This window comes from Musca autumnalis, unplaced genomic scaffold (genome assembly GCF_047663935.1).
Source record: "Musca autumnalis isolate F117 unplaced genomic scaffold, ASM4766393v1 scaffold_1, whole genome shotgun sequence".
NCBI lineage: Eukaryota > Metazoa > Arthropoda > Insecta > Diptera > Muscidae > Musca > Musca autumnalis.
In genome coordinates this window covers 2,938,441-2,953,838 of record NW_027411644.1, presented here as the reverse complement: position 1 = coordinate 2,953,838, position 15,398 = coordinate 2,938,441, and the positions used below count along the sequence as shown (strand labels likewise).

Sequence of the window (15,398 nt, the reverse complement as noted above, 5' to 3'; positions counted from 1 at the left end):
ATTTAATCGAGGCCTTGCTTATTGCGGAAAACTGTTATTTCGATAGAGCTCATTTTTGATCGTACGAGGGCTGCACGATAATTATCTTGCCTAACAATGAAAACGCGAATATTTACCATCAAAAATAGTTTTATTGTTTTCTTAAATAGTCTCCAGCATGATTTATACACTTTTTCATGCGCTCAAACCAATTGTTGAATCACTTTTTCCACTCCGATTGTGACACCTCCAAATCATGGTTTTTGAACGCTGTACTGCGGATGTCCCATCAATTCCACGTTTTGTCCGTTCAAACAGGCGCTGGTTTGAACTGATGTGTAAGAGCTCATGATGCAGGATAAATCGTCTTCTCTTGTTCCTTTTTCGAATTACTGAGGAGACTTCAGGCAAATAAATTGTAGTGTACCACTCAGAATTAGCCGTCCTACATTTCACAAGCCATATATCTAACACACGGTCAGTTTTGCCGAAGAAACAGGCGACCATTTGCTTCGAAGTGCTTCTTACATGAACAACTTTCGTTGGATTTGGCTCGCTTTCGAAGATCTAAACGGTCGATTTCTGTTTTGTTTCGGGCTTCTAAGTATAGATCCAAGATTCGTCGTATGTGACAATCTTAAAGATGTCGTTTGAATCACCGCGGTCGTTTTTATTTACAATTTCTTTACACCAACCTACAAGAGCTTGTTTGACGAGAAAAATCCATTTTGGCGGCCAGATATTCATGCGGTATCAAATGTTTGTTGGCGAAAAAATGAACAAGTATTCCTCTATCTCACGGTGTATAACATGGCGATCTTGCATTATCCATCCACGCATTATCCGTTTACGACCTTAGTTTTTAGCGAGTGTCGGCCACGATTGAATTCATTTAACCAGTTTTTTATAGAGCTAAAGAGAGCCCTCATATCAAAGGATAACAAATAGGAAAACATGAGCAACAGTAAAATACAATCTATATATATAAAAGAGCTTGGTGATAAGTGAGTGAGTGAGTGAGTGACTGACAGATCATCGCCCAGACGAAACGGCTGAAGCTAGAAGCTTGAAATTTTGGGGGTGGCTTGCTGTTGGTGTGTAGGGGTGAGATAAGGCTGGGTTTTTGAAAATTCGAACTGGAAGGGTACGAAAAGTACTAAAAGGTACTAAATATGGTACCCTTTGTATGTGGCAAACGGGAAGAGCTAGAATTGTGAAATTTGGAATGAGGGTCACTGATGGAAAGTTAGAAAGATGTACTAAAGGTTTTTTGAAAATTCGACATCTAAGTGTACTAAAAGTTACCAAATTTAGTACCAATTTTATATTTTGATCGGGTGCAGCTGAAATCTTGAAATTTGGTATGGAAAACAAGGTTGGAAAGTGTTGTTTAAAAACGGAAATTGTTTGGGGAATACGCACTCGTACGAAAAGTACTAAATGGTACTAAATTTAGTACAATTTGTATTTGGGTGAACGGATAGAGCTGGAAACCTGAAATTTGGAATTCAGATTACTGTTGAAAACGAAATGAGGTTCCAAGACGAGTGTTTTTCACCGGGCTGATTCGGTCAGAGTTGTTAATAAAATAAAACTAATTTATTTCATGTTTTAACTCAACGTTTCGTTGGTCTGTTTCCAACTTCTTCAGGAGTTCTTTATTATGAAAATCCTAACGACAAAATACAATTGGTTACTTATACAACATTGTGTGCAAACAGATTTTTCGTATACTTACAATTAGTCTTAGTTACATTCTTATTAGATATTGTCATCAAAAATATAAAAAACTGGACGTCACAACACAGAATTTGTATAATTTAATAAAATAAATAATAATAATGTAAATAAAAATATTGCAGCACTTAAATCTAAATCACAGAACTGTTTAATTTAAAAGATGGCAACTGAATATTGGAGCTTAGTGTTGGAGGTTCGTTTTGGAAAATCGTACTTATGTGTACGAAAAGTACTAAATGGTACTAAATTTGGTACAATTTGGATTTTGGTGAAAGGATAGAGCTGGAAATCTGAAATTTGGATTTAAGATGACTGGCGGAGTATAGGATTTAGATATAGGGGTAGTTTTTGGAAATTCGTACTTATGTTTACGAAAAGTACTAAATTTAGTACAACTTAGATTTGGATGAACGGATAAAGCTAGAAACCTTAATTCCATATTATTAAGATTACTGACGGAGTATAGGATTGCGATATGGGGGTAGTTTTCGAAATTTGTGCTTATGTGTAGGACAAGTTCTAAATGGTACTAAATTTTGTACAACTTGGATTTGGGTGAACGGATAGAGCTGGAAACTTGAAATTTCGAATTAAGATAACTGTTGAAGTGTACGATTGACATGTGGGGTAGTTTTAGTACTTTAGATTTGGGTGAACGAATAGCAATTTCGTACTTATTTCGTACTAAATATGGTATCCATGGTATTAGGCAAACGGGAAGAGATAGAATTCTGAAATTTGGAACAAGGGTCACTGATGGAGAGTTATAGAGAGAACCCTTTGGTATGGTTTTTGGAAATTCCACCTATAAGTTTACGAAAAGTACTGAAAGTTACTAAATTTGGTACCAATTATATATTTTGAGCGGATATAGCTACAATCTTCAAATTTGGTATGGGAATCAAGGTTGGGAAGTGGTGTTGACATAAGGAAATGATTTTGGAAGTTCGTACTTATGTGTCCGAGAAGTAATAAATGGTACTAAATTTGGTACAATTTGGATTTGGGTGAACGGATAGAGCTGAAAACCTGAAATTTGGAATTTAGATTACAGTCGAAGTGAAATATGGGGGTAGTTTTGGAAACTCATACTTATGTGTACGAAAAGTACTTAATGGTACTAAATTTGGTAAAATTTAGATAGACTTGGAAAACTGAGATTTGGAATTAAGATTACTGACGGAGTGAAGGACTGAGGTAGTTTTGGAAATTCGTACTTATGGGTACGAAAAGTGCTAAACGATACTAAATTTGGTACAAATTGGATTTGGGTGAACGGATAGAGCTGGAAATCTGAAATTTTGAATTTATTTACTTTTGGAGTGTAGGATTGAGGTAATTTTGGAAATTCGTACTTATGTGTACGAAAAGGTGTAAATGGTACTAAATTTGGTACAATTTGGATTTGGGCTGGAATCCTGAAATTTGGAATTAAGATTACTTTTGGAGTGTAGTTTTTTAAATTCGTACTTATGGGTACGGAAAGTACCAAATGGTACTCAATTTGGATTTGGGTGCACGGATAGAGCTGGAATCCTGAAATCTGGAATTAAGGTTACTGATGGAGTGAAGGATTGAGGTAGTTTTGGAAATTCATACTTATGGATACGGAAAGTACTAAATGTAAATTTGGTACAATTTGGGTGATCAGATAGAGCTGGAATCCTGAAATTTTGAATTAAGATTACTTATGGAGTGTAGGATTGAGGTAGTTTCGGAAGTTCGTACTTATGGGTACGGGAAGTACTAAATGGTACTCAGTTTGGTACATTTTGGATTTGGGTGAACGGATAGAGCAGGAATCCTGAAATTTCGAGTTGAGGTTATTGTTGGAGTGTCGGGTTAAGGAAGTTCTGGAAATTCGTACTTATGGGTACGAAAAGTACTAAATGGTACTAAATTTGGTTCAATTTGGATTTGGGTGAACGGAGAGAGCTGGAATCCTGAAATTTAGATTACTGTTGGAGTGTAGGACTGAGATAGTTTTGGAAGTTCGTACTTATGGTTACTAAATGGTACTAAATTTGGTACAATTTAGGTTTGGGTGGACGGATAGGGTGGAATCCTGAAATTAAGAATTACTGTTGGAGAAAGTTATTGAAATTCGTACGTTCATACGAAAAGTATTAATGGTATTATTGAATAGAGATGCAATTCGGAAATTTGGTATTAGAGACCCTCTTGATGTGTAGGGTTGAGATATGGATATGATTGTGGATATACGTATAATAAGTGTACGAAAATTACATATTATAAGTACTGAATTTGGTACCAATTTGGCGTTACTTGAAGGGATAAAGGTGGAATTTCGAATTGTTGTATGAGGGATGGTGTTGGTGTTTAGATAAGGATTTTTTTGAAATGAATTTAGGCTGAGGGCTGGCTGACATATTTAGAAATACGAAATGTACTAAATGCTATTAAATTTGACGTGTAGCAATGAAGCTGGGTAATTAGTGTGTGAAAAGTACAAAATTGCAATAAATTTGGTATTGGGCTAAGGAATAGAAGTGGAATTTGGGTATATTTTTTATTTGTCAGGTTCATTGTTAGAAGTGTTCGTACAATAAATGTACTAGAAGTATTAAGTAATACTAAATATTGAAGCACTGGTATTGAGTGAATCGATAAATGAAATTTGTTGTGAGGATCACTGTTGAGATTGGATCAGAATGTTTATTAAAATCCACCTTTAAATATATGAAATGTTTCTACATGTAATACCATTGGCATTGGATGAACAAGTAGAGCTAAAACTGTAACATATGAGCTAAGGTTGTGGATTCTAAAAATAATGTACTATTGTTTCTATGTTAACACGAATTCGGTTTCTAAATAATGTAATAATTGTTCCACAAACATCCCAGACGGGACAAGGGAGACTTCTCTCATATCAATGAGTGCACCCCGATTCATATTAGCTCAATGATATGGGACTTACTGTTTATCGCCGAGTCTGAACGCCGTGCCTTACGACGCCACTTGTACAGAAGTTTTACATGGCTGAAATACTCAGGAAATATCGCCAACATGGTATTTTGCCGCCGTTGAAAATTTGATGTTGCCTGACCGGGGAATCGATCGGGTTTCTACATTTTGATATCATAAATTCCAAAATTCGGTTGGAAAATGTGGATAAAAGTTTTAAAATACGCATACCGTTCTAATAAAACATGGACTGAAATTTTAAATATAGGCCGCTGTTGAAGTGTAGATGTCTTTTTTTGAGAATCGAACAAAACGTGTACGAACAGTACTTGAAAGAAATTTAATATCAATTCAAATAGGTATTAGTACATAAAAATTTTCAGTGTTCACCATATTAAATATTTTTTATTTGAATATTATCCCTTTTCCGCATACGAAGTAGCGGGCATTTTGCTAGTTATACAAATAAACTACTTCCAATTAATCTTATCCTGGAGGCCTGTTAGCACATTCTTCAAGAAATGTTAACTCTGTTTTGGTTATCCGTGCATTTTACCACAAATCTTTTTCCTATTTAAGCATTTTGAAAAGCTTATTTTCATCGCTTCATTACATGTTTCCCACGATGGAATTTTTCGTCTTCATTTGGGAATACATCAAATATATAAAATAAAATATTCGCGATCCACCGACTTCTATGGTAAAAGATGCCCAGGTATTAAATGTCCGATGTCGGAATAACATCCATATCCTGTGATCATTCAAAGTACTTCAAATGTTTCGTTGTATATCGCCGTCAACTTGGAATAAAGAAACACAACTGAAAAAACTACTTCTTATCATGTTTCCAGGCCATTTACAATTTTGTTTGTGACTTCAGGACAATCCATTTCACATTTCCCTAGAACGAATCAACATTTTATTTAGTTGTTACGTTTTATATCAAACTTCTTCTCAAAGCAAATGGAATTTCCATTTTGTTTCCATTAATGGTCAAATATATGTACTTTGAATAGCTCTGAAAACCAAACAAAATACTTTGCTCAGAATACTTTAGCCAAATACACAAATAGCCAATATATGTGAATGAACAATCTGCCACTTCGTTCGGCAATAGAATACTTGGCAGTTAGTACAACAGGGATAACTAACAAGCAACACAAGAAGTATTGATCCATGGAAAGTTTAAGTGGCCTACTTTTTGAAACAAAAAAAATGTGAGACAGCATTATGAGGTTTATAGAATAGAAATAATTTACAAAATTAAATATATCGAATTAAAAAATCTGATTCTGACGATAGTCGTTGTTAAATGACAACTTTTTAATGGGCATAACTTTCATCAATATCATATGTATTTTTTATCGAATACATTTTATAAAGATCCCACAATTTCCGCCATAATGCAAACGCCATTTTATTAGCCGACCATAGATCCTTTTTATTAGTTTTTCTCTATTAAATTAGTCTTTTCATTCCCATACCCTCTCATATCACTTCTTAGCTTGTGGTTGTGCGCGATTGTAGTTCCGATACCAATTACAATTTGCCTTGTCTCCACAACTTGAACGTCTTTTCTTATGGTCTTATGCAACGTAACATGAATGGAAGCCCTGATCTCATATCGACTTACCAATTATAACCAATTCAGTAATTCTGCTGAGTCTGTATCTCCCACATGGCATCTTGCCTCCTTAATATAATTTTATTTAAGTAATTAATTCATTCATTAACGTCGACAAGCATCCTTAATCGCAGCAACAATCTCCTCTCTATTCTGCGTCAAGAGGAAACATTCAATTCGGGATATTCCCTCGTAGATTACAGTTAAGATGAAACGGCAGTTTTCCCACCACAAAAGGCTGAATGAAGAATAATGTGGCGATGAATGTGAATGTTTACGGCTTTGAAAATAGGTTTGCATTACGAGTATGTTTTTATTTCGCTTTTGTTCCATATCCCTCTGTGTATTTGTTTATAATTCAATGAGCCTCTCATGATTTTCTTGTCTTTACTTTCTCTTTCTCTTTTCAGAATTTAAAAAATCAAATCATGACTACGAATGTATGGGTAGAACAGGTAATTGCATTGATCCTTTGATATGTGAAAAATGTGTGGCGTTCAATTGTCATTGCTCTTGTTGTTGTTCTTGGCAAAACAGAAAGAGCGAGAGAGAGAAAGAGGTGTCAGAACACAACTACCGCTTTGTTTGTTGTTTTACCACCAGAACGAATGTTTAATATTTGTCCGCAATAAAAAACCCACATCGGCAAGCGAGTAATTTATGTATATTTGCATTTGAGGGCCCACCACCATGCCATCCAAAAACAAATAAAAGTGTTTGTAATGAGAACATCCAGGTCAAGCAGAAAAAAACTGCATATTTTAATATGGACAGACAATGCGTGGTCACGTTTGAACAGAACAAATAATGTGACATTGCACTTAGCATAAATCATTGGTGTTCCATCCACAACATTCATACACACATACATACAACACCAACACCGCCTCTCGGGGAGTTAATCATTTACATTTGAATGCAAATACGCCCAAATGTCCACTTCAACATCTCTCTGTGAGCAAACATTTGCCACATGAGGACATTTGACTGGAATCATATGGCCATCATATCATGCAGTTGCCATTAGCTGTGACCTTTTATACGGGCATTGTGGATTATAATTTATTAGTTAACTCGAATTGAATCCTCAGCTCAAAATTATGTACTTAACGAAATGAAATTGCACAAAAGCTTAATTTCTATGGAAATTTGTATAAGCATAATTTTATTTGGCCATGTATAAATTAATGTTTGTTCACGTTTGTACATTAGGGTTATAACCGAAGAAAAATGTCACGGCAGAAAAAGTTTAAAGTGTTTGAACAAACGTGTAGAGGAGGTATATACAGTTAGACAACAAATGTATTGCAAAGGCTAAAATTGTAAAAAAATTCATATAAACTGTTCGCTTATGGCAACAAATTATGTAAAAACTATTCGGTTTTTTATTCAAAACTCTTGCTATTGGTCTTCAAAACAATATTCTTTGAAAATATACAAAGATTATTTGCAATTTATTACAAATACGGACTAAAGTAAGAATTACCTACTACTTTGAGGTGACAATAAATGTATTGCAACGAGAAAAGCAGTACTATAAAACTAATCATTTTTGCAAATTTTTGTGGTCATTATGCATTTTTACAACTTTTGCGGCTAATAATGGCCGAACAGCTTTGATTGTGATAAAGTTCAGTGATAATAAAAGCCGTCATGGAGGGCCTTCAGACAGGTAAAAAACGCGTGCGACCACATTAACAATAAACAATGACGAATCGGTCACAAACAAGTATGTAAAGAATGCATATTTAACTCAATATGTATTGTCGGATAATGGACCAATGCAAAGCAGTCCGATTTTGGCTTTGAAAACATCAAAATACCTCTGGAAACTATAGGGAAAAAATAGACCCTCAGTGTAGTATTTTGAAACGACCTACAACAGGACTATATTCCCTCTCTAAATATTATTGGAATGAATTCATTTTTACTAAATGGATAGATATTGTACTCTGCTATCGCGATAAATCTCAAAAAGTGCACCAAATCTAATAAAACCCACCAAATATGGAAATTAAACCCGTTCTGGAAAAGCTGGAGTACCGAATTTTTTGGTAATATACTCGTATTCTTTACCAAAGTAAAAAGTATGCGGAATCGAATTCGCGGGCATAATAATAATTGGCAAGACATCCCCACTGGCATCATTAGGAAATATTTAATAATCATTATTCTGAAAGTCAGTAAAAAAGATCCAAAAAGCTCAAACATGTTCAACTACCACCATTCAAAAGGCCAGATAATGACATATTAATCTTATTTGTGTAAGTTGCTGATGTAATATAACAACACTTAACTGATAAATACCTTGGGCCAAAATCCTCATATCAACCCTTATAGTTTTTTTTTGTTGGCTCAGTTTACAAAAAAATCGACAAAGGTCCTCCAACGATAGATCAAGATTTTATAAAAATTGGGGAACCAATACCCTTAGAGTGTAACATGCCGAGCCATAATTTTTGGTTTAACTAAGCTCATTAATGCTCCAATGAATGTCCAAGGTGCATAGACAACTCATTAAGGAACATAACTTTGGTAATTCTCCAAAAACCGTAGATTTGGTAATTTTTGCAATACATTTATTATCACCCCTAAATAGTAGTTAATTCTTGTTCTTTTTGAACATATTTTTATAAATAAAATAATAAACTTTGCATATTTTGACGGGGACCAACAGTAAGAGACCGTATAATTTTTACAATGTTGGCCTTTGTTGCCTAACTGTATGTACATATATTCCTTAATTATAAACGCGGTGTATATCTCGCTATTGAAGATTTATATGTAAAACAATTTATAAAAAACGTATATTTTTAATAAGAGAAAAAATATACAATACAAATTTAATTCATTCGATGCAGGACATTTTCAATCTTTGGTCATTGGTAACTTGACGGTACAGTGTTACAGGTATAAGAAGTAATCGTGAATATGATCGTCGAACAAGTAAAAAAAGTATCAGTCGGCTTTGCCGACAGAGATATACCCTCAGCCTATGTGAATTTCATCTACGGACAGATCGAATGTATTTAGGATCTTTTCAGAATTTTGTGGGCCTTTTTGGAGATTTGAACTTGCCGACAAAAATGGGGATTAGGATTAAAGTTCAAAAGTGTTGCGGAGAAGGTACTAGAAGGAATGAACCGACATAGTCCATTACGAAAGTGGATCTTATTTTGGGAGTCATATCTTTTTGATAGATATCGCGCCCACTAGTCATTTTAGTGGGTCATCGTATAACTTTTGGACCAGTATGCCAGGAAGCATGGACTTGTCCACGGAAAACATAATATCGCTGTAAACAGGACCACAACGAACAGCGAACAGACCCTAACCGGCACTTAGACACAAATGTTGAATTTTAATGAGGGAGGTACCCTAAGGAGAGGACAGATGTAGGCCATTTTAGAAGTAAAACTAAATTTGGACAAAATATTAGGATATCCAAAGTTTGGACCACATTGGTTGCTCCGTTCAGCAGATATCGTGCATACCATTTTAGTGACATTTTTTAAGTACCGGAAGTTTGGACAAAATATGAAAAATTTTTTACCATATCGGTTCGAGTTCGAGAGTTATCGTGCTCTCAAGCCTCCACATTCGGTGTCATAGGTTTTTTACACCTTTCGCGCTGTTTTGTCAGGAAGTATGGACTTGCCACCGAAAAAACGATTACCGTCTTACTGGAGGCAGCGAATGCTAGTTGCTTCAACACCAATTAAAGTGATTCGAGAGCAGTAGTTGAATTCTATAACTAATTTTTCGAGTTACAGACAAAAATCGATCAAATTAAAAAGCTTATAATTTTAGTAATCAGCGAACTTTTTCGGTAAGTAAACAACCAAAATAAAGTTGTCGCTAACTCCTACCGATGGCAACAGTGTTGTTAACTTTTATTGATATTTCTAATTCATAATTTTGCGTTTTAATTTTACCGATTTTTGTCGGTAACTCAAAAAATGAGTTACAGAATTCCACTACAAGTCTTAATGTAAATATATCCAAAATTTTGTGTGGGAGGTATCCGAAGGAGTGAACAAATATAGTCCATATTCTTACCTGATCTATATCTGGTAGATGTATTAGGATGTGTAAAGTATGGATCAAATCGGTTACTCCCTTCAAGAGTTATCGTGCGCACAATTTTTCCCAACATTTTTAAACTTTTGTGGGAGAGGTACCTGAAGGAGTGAAGCGATATGGCTTATCTTCGAACTTAAACTAAGTTTGGACAAAATATTATGGACCGAATCGGCAGATCCGTTCGAGAGTTAAGTTGCGCTCCAACCACTACACACGGTGTCATAGGGTTGTTTGCAACTTTCAAGCTATTTTCTCAGGAAGTATGGACTTACCCCTGACGAAACTTTTACCGTCCTAGGGGGGCAGCAAATACAAGTGCTACAACAAACATCAAAGTGATTCGAGAGCAGGTTCTAAACTGAACTTTTCCGAAATTGTGTGTGGGAGGTACCCAAAGGAGTGGACCGATAGAGTCCATATTGGAAACTCATCTAATTCTGGTAAAAATTTCACGATGTTCAAGTATGGACAAAATCAGTTACTTCCTTTAAGAGTTATAGTTCGCACAATTTTTCCGAACATTTTCGAACTTTTGTGGGGGAGGTACATGAAGGAGTGGACAGATATAACCCATCTTCGAACTTAAACTAAGTTTGGACAAAATATTACGAAGGCCAAATTGTTTACCAAATCGGTTCATCCGTTCGAGAGTTATCGTGGGCACCAGCCAGACAGACAGACGGACGGACATTGCTAAATCTACTCCAAATTGTCTGAAACGGATTTCCCAAACATACTTGGAGTCTTAAACCATTATTTCGATGAGGCACATTTTGCCCGTATGAGAGTGTATATACCCTCGTTAGCATAAATACTGAGGGTATAAAAAGTATAGGTACATAGTTTTAGTTTTATTACTTTCTGGTCCAAATGTAGGAAGAAAACGGATGTTCGAGAGATGAGCTTCTTTGCAAAGAAGTACAGTCGAAATCGCTTATAACGTCGTCGTTTATAACGTCATATCGCTTATAGCGACGAAATCCAAAAGTCCCGAATTTCTGCCCTTTATATTCCACACAAATAAATATCGCTTATAACGTCATCGCTTATAGCGTCATATCGGTTGTAACGTCGGTTTTTTGTGAAATATTTGAATTTTGCTATCGGTTATAACGTCGAATCATACGAAGAAGGAAATTGTCTCTTAATAATTTGTTGTATGTATATTTTTTCAAACTCAAACAACAACAAAATACCAAACTTATGCACAACATGTTCGAAGATGGCGGTCTCAAGTTAATTATGCTTGAATGTTTGTCACCCAATGTAACATCTGTTTTACAACCCATGGACCAAGGTGGAATATAATCATTAAAATAGCATTGCCGGATAAGCAAATATCCACTATCCTGTCAAGAATAGAAAAGGATCAAAGTACGAAATTAAATGTGTTGGATGCCGTGTTAGTGTTAGATGAATCATGGAAAATTGTAACGGCTTCTGTCATTGATAATTTTCTTCATCTTGCGGGATTGTTAATGGACCTTTAAAAGTTTCTGAAGACATTTATCTTCGTTCTAATTTCTCCCAACACGTAGAAGATATTCATGAATTATTTGCCATCGATGACAAAGTTTTCACATCTGCCTTATGTAATGACGACGACATAATTGGAAGTTTTAGATGGAGACAATTCTAATGAACAGGGTTTCAAATGCTGTAAGTGACAGAGGCGTGTCTAGCTGTAGAAACTCTTCAAAAATTTATTTACTCAGAACATGTTACAAACAAAAATGTGTTTTGGAAACCCCTTCAAAACTCAGATCTGAGTTAAATTTAAAACTTATGTCGGAATTCAAAAGCACAAACTAAAATAACAGACTCTTAGAAATAGAACCATATCCTATTTAAAGGTGATATATTGAAGGCGATCTGCTGAAGAATGAATTTAATATCGTTATTTTTTATTATTTTGTCATTTATAGAATGAAAAAGTAAAAAATTGAATTGATTTTATTTATTTACTTAATAAAACAACGTATTTATACCCAAATGTCACTATACATAATATTATATTACCTCTTTTATAAATATCGTTTATAACGACTATCGGTTATAGCGTCCGATTTTGGCCGGTCCCTTGACCGACGTTATAAGCGATTTCGTCTGTATAGTGAGGGCGCCCACTGAGTTGGTTTTGCATTTGCTTCTCTCTCTCTCACTTAGTGTGTACGTGAATAAAAAAAACAAATGATAAACATCATGTGGTTGTTGTTTTCTTCACACATAAACACATAGTAAAACATTGATGGAAATTCTTGGGCGACGCTGCTCTAAACCTAGAATGAAACATCAAGTGATTTGTGTGAACGTTCAGAACATTCATATATATGAACATGACATTTGCCAAATACATTTTTTCTAAAATCTTAAAAATTATAAGCTGTCTGCAATAAATACCGTTATGCTTCTATTTGTTTTATTACTGCAGGAGTGGAATGACTACAAATTAAAATGGAATCCTGATGATTACGGCGGTGTCGATACCTTACACGTACCTTCTGAGCATATATGGCTGCCGGACATAGTTCTGTACAATAAGTAAGTATGACATCAATAAAATTCTAAAAAAATAACACTTTTTATGTCGTTCCTGATCTAATCCCCACCTAATATAGCCTCAATTTGATATTAATTTCTTCAGAGTAGAGAACAACTATTTCCGAGATAACAACCTTGGTGTTGTTTATATTTTTCTCGCCATTATCCTGTTTACTTTTTAAAGTCTTTTGCTAATCTGATGGGGGTATGGGTTTGTGTACATCCATCTGCTGCGGTCTGACTAGCTGGGTAATGAATGAATGTTTGCTGGAGATGGTGGCTGGAGGGAAAGCTAAATGAATTATTCTAATTAATTTAGTGAGCGTCCGACTCACATTTCAATGTTTTCCTAAGAATGGATAATTTATGTTAAAACTTAAGAAAGCCAATTATTATGATACAGCCGTCCAAACAAATTGCGACTAATTATCTCCATGGCAGGAAATGCCAATTCGTTGGCCCAATCCCCGTCCCATCGATGACACAAACTATCAACTCGACAGGGGATCTAGTTGCCGGGCAATGAAATATTCAAAATATTGGCAGCTGTTTGGGACAAACAGAATATTTTCTATCATCCGACGCTTTTTATATGTTTCATTTTCTGCTCTTGCATAGATAAAGATAATGAAAGCGTTAACGTCCGAAAGTATGCGGTACACATGCTAACGCTGCAATAAATTCTGCATTATTGTCAAGGCTACAAACAGAAGCTTAGCAAAACACTGTAGCATTTATTAAACAATGAGAAAGCACCAGCATGGCTGGTATGCCGGCATAGAGAGGCATTTGTGGGCGGCGTTGATGTTGCGATTTGTAAACACTTTACTCTTCCAGATGAGCTAGATGTACCCGTATGCAAATGACGGTGGGTAGCAAGTGGTAGCAACATTTTATGCCACATAATGGGTAATGACAGCAACAATGCCTTGCTATTTGCGCTAGTGGCTGTTAAATGTTTTACATTTCAAATATTTCAGCTAAGGGAGAAGAGGAGGGACACAAGGGGTACAGTGGGTTATATTCCTGGGCCTAGGAATACTTTGATAACCTCAGATGATGACACATGTGATGTTATGAAAAAGTATATTTCCGAAGCAGATTTAGCACATGTAGATAAAAGGGAGGAAAATCCGATCAACCACCTTCGGAATATATAATTAATTACCGTTTAATCTAATGTAATGTTGGCGAAATTTCCTGAGTGTTCCAGCCATGTAATACTTCTCTGCAATTAGTGTCGTAAGACACGCCGTTCGGACTCGGCGATAAACAGTAGTTCTCATATCATTGAACTTATATGAACAGTCACCCTTTTCCCATCTGGGATGATTGTGGAACAATTATTATTATATAGACGTTTAGTTACATTATATCACTCCTCAACCTCAACTGGCTTACAAAAGGTTACTACTCAAAATTTAATTCGCTAGAAATAAAAGCCCACTGTGTTCCACGTATTAACATGCAAATAAATTGTATATTTTTACCAGCAAAAGTATGCAAATTTGCGCACATACATAATTCTTGTTGTGTCAACCAGCCTGCAGGCCTCGCCCACTACACTGCCCATGATGCCCATTTCAGTTGTGTATTTACTTTTTTTCAAATAAAACAAGATAACATTGAAAGCTGTTAAATACTTCCATTCGGTCTTTTTGCTAATTCCAAACTTTTCCTCCCGATATTTGCTCCTCAATCGACAAAATTTGTTTACTTTTTTCATGCTGTGGGCCGAGGACAAACGCCGCATCAAAACATTTAAAAGCACAAACAACACAACATGCCACTAACAACAATAAAAACAAAATGCTTCCTCCCTGTGTGGTTTGTGCTCTCCACCGATTTGGCTATTGCGATCTCAAAGGAATGCAGAGCGATATAATTTATTGGTTGGATGGCACTGTCACGCACTGTTTACTTTGTGCTCCCGGCTTTAACACAAATGAAAACATCCAAATGCCATTCTAGATTTTAGTGAAGCAACATAAAGCGCCGGTTTTGATAAATGCAACAAAGCATTTCGTGGCTGAATGTAGTCCTCATCAAATGGCAACTAATAATTGCCAAAAAAAAACAAAGGAAGCTTTTGTGGGATGTGAACACAAATATTATGCTGCAATTTTCGATCATTTATAAATTTTTACACAGACTAATATTTGGAATGACATCCTTTGTAAGTGGAACAAACACTTCGACCCATTTTCACTAAATCATTTGTGACAACAACAATATATGTTTGGAATAATTGATGAAAATTTATTTTCGATTAGAAATCGCATATTAAATACCGAAAATATGGACAAAGAATTGTTTAACCCACAACAAGTAAAAACGGCGTTAAGTTCCACCGGGCCGAAATTTGTATACCCTCCATCATAAGTTATATTGGAACCAGATTTCAGTCGGGCGGTACAATTCTACAGGGGATATAATACACTACTAGACCTATACCGATAATTCTGTGCGGATCATTCTCTGCGGGAATGTTTTAATCTGCCAA

At 35.4% G+C, this 15,398-nt stretch overlaps 1 protein-coding gene across 1 annotated transcript in view; it reads left to right on the top strand.

Annotated features, from left to right (window-relative positions):
• Window positions 1-15,398, top strand: part of nAChRalpha1 (nicotinic acetylcholine receptor alpha1) — a 126,165-nt gene that overhangs the window by 91,256 nt on the left and 19,511 nt on the right. Inside the window, exons 4-5 of the mRNA XM_073958643.1 lie at window positions 6,682-6,726; window positions 12,786-12,895. Coding sequence (XP_073814744.1) covers window positions 6,682-6,726; window positions 12,786-12,895 — 155 coding nt within the window. The remainder of the gene's footprint in view (window positions 1-6,681; window positions 6,727-12,785; window positions 12,896-15,398) is intronic.